This window comes from Perca fluviatilis, chromosome 11 (genome assembly GCF_010015445.1).
Source record: "Perca fluviatilis chromosome 11, GENO_Pfluv_1.0, whole genome shotgun sequence".
NCBI lineage: Eukaryota > Metazoa > Chordata > Actinopteri > Perciformes > Percidae > Perca > Perca fluviatilis.
In genome coordinates, this window is record NC_053122.1 from 24,003,112 (window position 1) to 24,013,277 (window position 10,166).

Here is a 10,166-nt window from a genome sequence, read left to right on the forward strand (position 1 = left end):
GTTTCCTTTATTTGTTTAAGCTTCTGATAGATGATTTTTTTTTGTATATGATCAATAATGCTCACCTTCTCTCTTGCTATTCCCTTTTCCTGCTTTCTTCCTTTCCCCCCTGTCGGCTGGGGCTCTGTATCTCCAGCTGCGTAAAGCCATAGAGGGCTCGGTGACAGTGACTGGAGTAAAAGTGCGCCCTCCGTTGGCCAGTTTCCGTGACTGTGGGAACAGCACAAGTGTATCAGAGGTAACGGAACTACACAAGCTTTGCATCCGCCACAGGGGGCTCTCATTGCCACGCGAACCCAAGCGTCCTGACGTGGTGGACAAGCCAGATCTCGCCTACAAAGAGATCCCCGTCAACTTCTCGGACCAATCAAATTTGCAGTTTGAAACCAGCCCCGGTGACGTCTCAAGTCAGTCGTCGGAGTTGGTGCTCCAGGAGAGCCCCTCGTTCACCGAGGAGCAATCAGAGTTTACTTTTGACTGCAGCCCCTCCCACACTGAGGAATCAGAGCTGGCCTGTGACTATGACCCCCCCACCCACACTCCTGAGCCGGATGACATGGAGCAAGAACAGCGGAGTCCATCAATAAGCAGGGACCAATCAGAACCTGAGGGAGAGGGTATCCCCGTCCAAACTAAGCATCAATCAGAATGATTGGAGGGGATCCTTACTGTTGCCTCATGAATGTCTTACATGTGTAGAGGTCACTCCCCCCTGAAGTCCAGCCTAGATACCTGTGTTTCTAACATTGTGTGGCGTGAGAGAGCGAATGAGCGTGGGCATGAGTAGATGTGACATTCATTATTGTGCTTAAATGCTTGTTTTACAGGATAAAGCTGTTTTTATTCTATATTTTTATTGCTGCCAACAAAATCCCATGAAAAGCTCCTCATCTCTGCCTCTAGGCTCGAGGCGACATTAGCTGCTGCTCGAATAAGCCGCCTGAATCTTTGACATGTGGTCAAAACCTTGAGTCTACATTATCCACTAATATGGGCTCAAGGTTTTGACAAGACGAATGTGTGGAATATAAAAGACGCTATCTCTGGTTATGCCGCATTAATTTTGATCCATTTTTGTATCTATCCATTGTGAGACTGACTATGTTAAAGCCGTGAAATGCTAATAAATCAGTGGGGTAACGAATGTTTAAGCGTATCTGAGTTTTAACTGCTGTTTTGGAGCTTTCGATAATATCCGCAGATGGAGTTCGCCCAGCTGTCATGGAATTGTAGATGTTAAAATATCTGTTTTTACTAAACACTTTAAGGACTTCTGTTAGCTTAAAAGTTGAGTTGAGACTACAGTTTCCAGGGTCAAGAATGGCCTTGAAAACTACAGTTTCATGACAACTTAGCAAGGTCTGATTAGGTGAAATGATGGAAAGCTTGAGCACATCTAATAATGGACCTTTAGGTGAGATTATTTAAGTCATTTCCTGAAACGGCTGGGCACTAGAGGTTAAATTACTCAAGTAAATAGTGCATTTTTTTCAGCCGTGGATTTTAGTCTAGTGAGCAGAAGGATGGTGTGTATATGGAATTTGACTCTTTTTAATAGTTTTTGTGGAGCTCCACGAAGAAGGCAATGACAACACTAGTTTGGTCTTTTCATGGATTTTGTTCAAAATAAAAGTATAGAATATTGTGTGTGTGTGTGTGTGTGTGTGTGTGTGTGTGTGTGTGTGTGTGTGTGTGTGTGTGTGTGTGTGTGTGTGTGTGTGTGTGTGTGTGTGTGTGTGTGTGTGTGTGTGTGTGTGTGTGTGTGTGTGTGTGTGTGTGTTCCCAGCTTCATAGTGAGTGAGAGAGTGAGTGAAAGATCTGGACTCTTACACATAATTTGAGTCTTCATGCCAAAAACCATCCTGTTACATGACTTCAATTACATTGCAAGTAGAGAGAGGAAAAAAAAGAGTGAAAATAAAAGGAGCAAATAAGCATGAAAGCACAGAAGAACAAAGACAAAACATTCTAATGAGCACATGATGTTATCAATTCAAACTACTACCTATTCACTAGCACTGATCTAATACATCAGAGGGCCATAATTAATGGCTAATAATAATAAAATATAGTGGCGTTGGTTATATGTTGGCCGATATGCAATAACTACAGTAATGCAGTAAGAGGTGGTTTAGTAGCTACAGTGTCAGTTTGTCAAGACTCCATTGTTTACAACACACATAATAATCAGTATTTTCTTTCATTTTACTACCAAATATTGGTGTCAATATCAGCCCCCAAAATCAACTGGGATCTGCTGTTCAAAGTATTTCAGGGCTCCAAATAATTGTGAAGCACATTGTAATTACCATGAGTATCATTTTTCTGCACATGTAGCCTTGTTTGGCTTTATAGGGGCTGATTCAATAAGGGCAATGTAGACTGTCAGTCTTGTCACTTGAACTGCCTCTGCATTTTCTTCTATGTGAATTTAATTGTGTGTTTAACGTGTTTCTAGCATGATAAAGTGAACAACACTTGAGCTCCGAGGGAAAGGAAAAGACTGGCTGTTGTACAGAGCACACAAACAAACAAACAAACACACACACACACACACACACACACACACACACACACACGCAAATGCGGCCTGTAGATATTAACACCGTGATATGTTACACGTATCTTTATGACAGTACATTTAATCCAGCCTGGCCTCTAATACAATGTTGAGAAATGTAACTACTGTATGAAGCACAGTGATACCCACAAACTGTCATAGAGCTAAGGGTGTGTGTGAGTCCTCGTTATGACCCTCAAATGGATGTGATATTTTTAGCTTCATGCTGTCGCATTTTTGAGCCATATTTCAATCTTATGTGATATCATCGCAGCACACAACTCGGTCTCATTTAAAAATATGTAAACATTTGTGCAACGATTTATTAGCGTGGTTACATTTTTTGTTTGCATATAGAATGTGAAGTAGTGCTTGCCATATAAGATAACGTATAAGGAGTTAAATGTAGAGAGAGTATAAGCTAATTTGCAGCGTATCTAGTTAAGCAATAAGTCTGTAGTATCTCCCTTTATATGGCACTGGCCTGTATATGCTTTGTACATATAAATACACTGATGAGATCTACGTACATACTATTGTACATAGGAGAATAATGCATTTAAAATCCAACAGCCATCGTTATTTTTCAGAGAACATGAAATTGTTTTTGTACATGAGTGATTGATTAAATAAAAAAAAAAGTTAAGTTTATTGTGTTTTTTCCTTAAATGTTTAGTTTGTTGAAAAAAAGACGACAAAATCTTTCCAAAAAAAAACAACGTATTTATATATAAGCAGGACATTCAGACATTCAGTATCAAACATAGCCCGACCCACGACACAGCATGACCCAGAAAAACAACGATACAAAATATCCATAGAAAACCAATGCAACACGTGACTCTTCACAAAAATTTACAAAACTAAGTTTAAACAACAGCTTTACATTCTGATTGAACTCTCCAATATATATATATATATATATATACTGTTTACAGCAGCGATAAACAGGAGCTAGATCAGTACATGAAAGGCCTAGAGGATAAGAGACAGAAGGCAGTGAGTGGAGAAGAGATGATCAGAGGAAGAAGAGGAGGTGGAGAGAGGTTTACAGTGAAAGAATAGATTATGTCATATCCAGAATCAACACGGACTCAAAGAGACATAAAGACGGATAACACATCACATCAAATACTCTTCTTCTCCTCTACTTCATCCCTCTCCTCTTCATCGAAGGACGCCACTCCAGAGGAAGCGCGGTCAGAGAAGAAGCTTCTCCGGCTGGAATGCCACGCTCGAAACTCATGAAACACGCTGCCTTCCTCCTCCTCGTCCTCCTCGTCCTCCTCTCCAGGAGACTCCGAGTGAGAGGTGGAGTAGCAGGAGTCGAACCTGCTGCTCCTGGCCTGAGGCCTCCACTCAGGCTTGTTGAGGATGCAGACCTCGCTGCTCTGCTCCTGCAAAAGGGCCGGCTGCTCCACGCGACCACCCAGCCTATGTCCCTCCTCTTCCTCCTCCAGGAAGGGACTCGTGCAGTCGCTGGCTAAAGTAGGTGAATTGGTCTGGGATGAATGTGGGTCATTGTAAGACGCAGGCCTACCACAGAGCAGGCTGCCCCCGCTGCTGCTACTGTCGGAGGGCGGTGCCTCGCCGCCATCAACCTGCTGGCATGGCACTCCGCTGATAGGATTGGAGGTGGCTACGTCTGAGGGAGGAGCAAAAAGTCAGAACACCTGGAGATGGATGGAAAATTGGGGGAGGGGATGGGAAGATGATTTTGTCAGTGATGATGCATTAATGAAGACGATGAGTGATGAAAATGAACAAAATGGTAGCGACGGTGGATACCTGCGTTCTGGCTGGAGGCGGTTTGAGTCCGTCCGTTGGTGTGGGAGTCTTCATCGTTTGAGTCTTCCTCGTCGTCATCATCATCTATAGAAGCCCAGGCACGCAGCTTAGCCTCAGCGATGGCAAACTGCTCAGCCACTCCTGCAGAGACACAAGTCCAATAAATGAATGACCTCTTACAATGGAGGAAACGTTGTGTGAGTCTGCCTGTGACCAGTTAAACCAAAGGGTGATTTTCTTTCCTTGTTTTATTTAAACTTTCAGATGTAAATAAAAAAAAAAAATGCTAACATTAAAGAAAATTCGGATCTTGATGCCTCAGATTTGTCATGTGACTCCTTAGGAGGATGGCAGTCACTGCATTAATGTATCTAACAGAGTAAGACTGAATCTGATTGTTCTGGTGTTTGTCATTACATCAACATACTGTATATATTAAACAAGGTAGAAGTGTTAATACAACTTGTACCTCTTTTTTGAAAGTTAATTTGTTTCCATATTGCCAGATTTTACAAAACACTTCATGTATGTCTTCCCATATACCAATTTAAATCAATTTTAGGAACCGATGAAAATTTATGTCAGACTGAGTCAAACGTAGGGATTCATAATCTGCTGATTGCTATTTTATAATAGTGTTCACACACAATTTCCCAAAGCCGGAGGGTACATCTTCAAATTGCTAATTTTGTCTGACCACAGTCCAAAGAAATATATTCAGTTTACAATGAAAAGCCAAAAATACTCAGATTTGGTGTCAGCAGATGTTGCTTTTGCTTTTAAAGTGACCCAAACAATTAATTAATTATCTAAACAGTCAATGTTAATATTTTGTACATCTACTAATCGTTAAGTTGACTAATTGTTTCATCTCTTGTCACAAGCTTTTTGGAAATCTACAATGCAGGAAAAAGTGTCCTTATTTTGGAGCAATAATCAAAGTGTGAAAAAAGAAGATAAAGACTTTATGACGTACATGTTGTACAGTCACTATGTACCCCGCCTCTCTCTCTCTCTCTCTCTCTCTCTCTCTCTCTCTCTCTTGATCAAACCACGCCGATGTCGTCGGCACCAGACAGGATGAGTCACAGCAAAACAGCAGGAGCTGTTGTACCATTGGTGGGCAGTGAAGTGTTCTGGGAGAGTGTCTAAATAATAGGCCACCATCTGCTGCCAAGACAAGCCATCACCCAAGAGACAGCGCGGTGGGCGGAGCGGACCGCTGACATACAGGAGTTTTAAGGGATTAGGTGCATGACAGAAGGTGGCAGCCTGCCAGGAGATGATGCTGGAGCTAAACCAAGCTAAGGAAAAGGATGCATGTACAGAGACCAGCTAGTTCACAGTCTAAGCTGGATACAAAACATATTCTTGGCTAAAGGTCTCAGAGATTACAGTCTACTGTATATCCACGACCTTCCACTCCGGGAAATTACACCATATGCCTTTCATTTTGGCCGGATGTCTGTCACCTTACGCTTTCTTTGTGTTGAAATTCTCAACTCCGGTCAATTTATGAGGACTATGGTTAACTGCTGATCTCTACAGGGTAAATTGAGACAGCTAGCTAGACTATCTGTCCAATCTGAGTTTTCTGTAGAACGACTAAAGCAACCTTTGAAGGTATACATGTTCCACCAAAACAAGTTCCTTCCCGAGGTTATTTTGCAGCGGCACCGGGGCCATGACGATTGCGATTGGTTTAAAGAAATGCCAATAAACCAGAGCACGTTTTTCCCCCCACATCCTGGAATGCTGTGTGGACTAGCCAGACCTTCCTCCGCAGCGCTGTGGAGGAAGGTCTGGCAAAGCGAGACTACAGAGATGAATACCTGCAGCAAACCGGGCCTCTTTCTCTCCTTCAGTCAGGTGGCAGTAGGAGCTAAAGTGGGCGGCTGGCTGTGGGCTCGCAGGTTTGGGCCAACCTTTCCACTCAATGAGGTGGGCGACCCGGCCCTGAGCCAGGGAGGTGGGCTTCGTTACATGGTCCTTCACAGCCTGAGAGATACCTGGACACAGAGCGAGGTACAGGTCAGTGTATGAAGTTGTAACTTTAATCACAAACATTTCATCATAGTTGAAAAACACAAAAGGCCATTACCATTTAAGGAGGACCTGGCAAGTGCTGCAAACTCATGGATGCCGACACTTTTCCTCGAGTCTGCCGGAGATTTTCCTGACTTCGGAATCATTTCACTCTCCTCGAATTTCACCTGCGAGACAAATTTGATTTAAGCAAAACTCCTTGTTTTGCACCAATGCACAAAAGCTCTGTTGTGCGTCACATCCAGCAGTAGTCCGCTGTTTCAGTATTCAAAAGAGTTCATGTTTACTTTTCCAATGTGAGAAACATTCTAATAGGATCTAAATAAAAAACCTCAAATTCAAATATGAATCACAGGACAAACATACGGCTGTGGCCTCCATGCCAAAAATAAATGCTTTATCCCAAACGAAGATCTAGAATGCTTTAAAAAAAAAAAAAAAAAAAAAAACTTTCCTACCTCTTCCTATCTTTGTCTCTCCCTTCTTTCTCTACTCCTTGATCTCAGCCTCATCGTGGACATGCAGAGATGGTGTCACAGCGCAGCAAAGCAACACAACTAAAAGTCACAGCTTGGGTTTACTGGTTTAAACCACCAGACAGACGAGCAAACAGCTATGCCCTACATTAACTGTAATGCTAAAGCCACAGTAAGCCGGTGAAACCGGTTAGAATGGTTGGGGTTAAGGGAGGTGAGGTCAGTCTCCTTGCGGACCGTGCAATCCCATGGCATTTGAGCAGCTCTGGTAAGCAGCTCCATTCAGGCCTGCTCCCTCCAAAGCTGCTGATCCCTATTAAAAGTGATATTGCTACCCAAATAACTCCATGTCCAAAACAATTACACATATGACTGCACCCAGTAGATCAGTTGGGTCAGCGAAATCTACTGGAGCAGCTTGGAATATGTCTTGTTTTTAGGGCAGGTGAGTCTTTCAACGAGCAGGAAACATGTTGCCTGAACACAACTGTGAGCATGTGCATGACTTGACAGATATCCTTAAGCAGATCGGCTCCCAAAGCAGCTCAGGAAGCAGACCTTGGTTAAAGGCTTACGTGCTTTAAAGTAAAAAATGACAGTAAATGTGTGTCAGAGGCACACTGGCAGGTAGGAAGCTGGGAGGCAGTGATATGAAGCCAGAGTGGCGTTCAACACTTATCAGAGGTAAGCATTAGCTGCAAAATATACCTGTGAGCACTGCACACATCACTCATGCTCAACATTGATAAACACTCCACATGTTCAGCCTGTGGTGTCAGCTCCCTCCTGAGACTCAGACATAGCACCATGGATGTCTTGAATCATGTTGACAAAATAAGACACACGCAATGGAAATCAGTTTTTACTTTGAACTATTAGAATTGTGGATTATTTTAGGTCATATGCTAATTAGCAGGCATTTGTCACCACCTACCATACACTGTATACCAGCAGTTCCATTCCCAACCTTTTTAGTTTGTGTCTCAGAAAAAATAAAAAAAAAACAGAAATAGCCCTCGTCACAGAGTCTTTGAGTTCTGCCAAATATAAATTTTTCCCTCCAAACATTTGATTTGGATAATCTTAGCGACCAGACAAGGTTGGGGGTTAGAAAAGTGTGATTTTGGGATTGCTTGTTGGGGACGAATTGTTGGTTTTGAGAGAAGACAGAAGACTAATCTAATATAAAGAGATTTAGTATAACATTTTTCCCGTTTTCTATCCAATTAAGTATATAGTGCCCACTCAAATTGATCTTGTGACCCAATGAAGGGGTCTCGACCCCTAGGTTGGTAACCACATGCTGTAAACAGTTTGTAGGTCACTCATCTGGTTTAAACTTGTGATCCCTGTTCATCTCACTATGTGTTCATCTGTTGATGCAGTTATCTGTTTTAGTGCTGATAACTGGTCATTGATTTAACTGGTCACTAAATCATTGATTCACTGGTTCCAGCTTCTCAAATGTCTGTGTTTTTTGTTTTATCCATCAATGTAAACTGAATACGTTCATGTAATAATTGACTGATGAATCAATAATGAAAATAATCATTAGTTGAATTGACTGTTCCCTTTGATATTTTTTTCTTTTTTGAACCGGTGCACCTGCACATGATTTGGCCTCTCTGGAGCGGTTAATTTGTGTGGTGCTGCTTTTTGGAAAACCAAAAAAAAAACTCCCACTTCAACATGCTGATTACCAGCTGACAAGTGCTGCTAATTACCATTCATCCTAACAACAACATGTGTAACAGCGCTTGCAATCTAATGACCTTGTTGCTTTAAGTCATTTTTCATGAGGTGCTTGGATTCTTTTGCCCACTCCCTGCAGAGGCAGACTGCTTGTGTGCCTCTTTGACATGCACATGACTAAACGTGTCTAACAGGACGATCGCCTGACATCCACACAGCCAGTGATGTGACTTATATAGGACCAACAAGTGGGATGGAGTTAAGCCAGTTTGACTGCAGCCAAACATCTCGTATTTGGCATGAATGGAGGGAGCTGCAGTGTTGATGTGATGCTTTTTTTTCTCTCTCTCTCTGGAAATTTAGAGAAGCGACACGCTGACGGCTAAATAACGCATACACTCGCCCCGCCATTGATGGGTGTAGGCCTCGTAGTGTGCAATTATGAGGAAAATAACGCACGAGAGACGCGGAGGCAGCAGCGGGTCTCCTGGCAACCTTTGAATTCTCCATCTGCATACCAATGGCTCCATACCTGCATCGGATGAACAGCACGGAGATGCCGAGAGCCCCCTGCCTTTTATAGTATGCACCTCTACAGCTCGAAGCATGCTCGCTTATTATAATATATAATATGATTCCGCTGTCAACGACTCTGGCTACCTACCTGTAAGTCGGACCGCGGTGGCTCATGATAATGCGCTTAATTGTCTCCAATCCGATCAACAGATGATGGCGCGCGGTCTGTCCCCCTGCAGCGGGCTCTGCAGTGGATCATTAAAGCCACTCAGTCTGCGGAAACATCTTCCTAACTCCAGCATTAGGTCTCCAGCTCAGACGCACCATTTGTTGCTCGGTAGGCTATGTGGGTTATATCTCCCGACGGCAAGCGTCATCAACGCAAGGCGGTGTCACAGCGCCCACTGCCCTCTCTCCCCGTGCAGCCAAGATACAGTAGCCTAACCTGCAGCTTTGGCCCCGAAAAGCACTGCAGCTGCTTTTCTATTAAAATACAGGCCTACTTTACCGCGCACATCCGCAGTCATTTGGTAAACATACTCAACAGGACGCATGCAGGGTGGACATGCGGTTCATGTGCGAAAATGTGCTGCAGTCTGATATCAAGAAAACGCTGGAAATATCTGAAAACAATTGTGCGATTAAAAAAAAAAGACTGCCATGTCAGTTTGACCTTATTTGTCCAGTTATAGCTACAGCCCGCAACGAGAGACTGAGAATTTGAAAATACAACAAAATGCATTCAAGCCAAGGCTCGATTACCAACAAGTCCCACATTCACTGCCTGTTTTTTGTTTTGTTGAGTTATAGTTGACAAATATAACCCTAAAAATTAAAAATGTTCTGCTTACAACTATTGTCTTAAAAAAAACACTGAACTAAAGTGTTATCCTTTAAGCCATAAGACAGAAATATCATTTTAAAAGGTTTTCATAAATTTCATTTACATGGAGCATATTGCTAAATGTTTCATTGAAAAACCACAAACTAATGTAACATATTCCTAACATAACAGTGTGGATTGTATCTGGAGCACCAGGTTCATTAGTAATGCTGAAATCATGAGCTGATTAAGTAATTTATGAAGA

At 42.6% G+C, this 10,166-nt stretch overlaps 2 protein-coding genes across 9 annotated transcripts in view; one reads left to right on the plus strand and one right to left on the minus strand.

Annotated features, from left to right (window-relative positions):
- The window catches only part of clcn2a (chloride channel, voltage-sensitive 2a), a 41,063-nt gene extending 39,163 nt beyond the window's left edge, over positions 1-1,900 (plus strand). For all 7 annotated transcript variants that reach the window (XM_039815142.1, XM_039815140.1, XM_039815138.1 and 4 more), the window contains one exon: positions 137-1,900. In XM_039815142.1, the coding sequence (XP_039671076.1) occupies positions 137-652 (516 nt within the window). In that variant the 3' untranslated portion in view covers positions 653-1,900. The remainder of the gene's footprint in view (positions 1-136) is intronic.
- Positions 1,901-3,262: 1,362 nt separating this feature from the next.
- Positions 3,263-9,439, minus strand: fam131a (family with sequence similarity 131 member A). 2 transcript variants are annotated; one of them, XM_039815149.1, is made up of 5 exons: positions 9,227-9,439; positions 6,450-6,561; positions 6,181-6,357; positions 4,349-4,489; positions 3,263-4,205 (listed from the first exon to the last, which is right to left on the minus strand). In XM_039815149.1, the coding sequence occupies exons 2-5, from the start codon at positions 6,538-6,540 to the stop codon at positions 3,688-3,690; spliced, it is 927 nt and encodes a 308-aa protein (XP_039671083.1). In that variant the 5' UTR covers positions 6,541-6,561; positions 9,227-9,439; the 3' UTR covers positions 3,263-3,687. The 2 variants fall into 2 exon arrangements, with proteins under 2 accessions (XP_039671083.1, XP_039671082.1); XM_039815148.1 differs by lacking the exon at positions 9,227-9,439 and adding an exon at positions 6,853-7,166.
- Between the last annotated feature and the right edge of the window lie 727 nt (positions 9,440-10,166).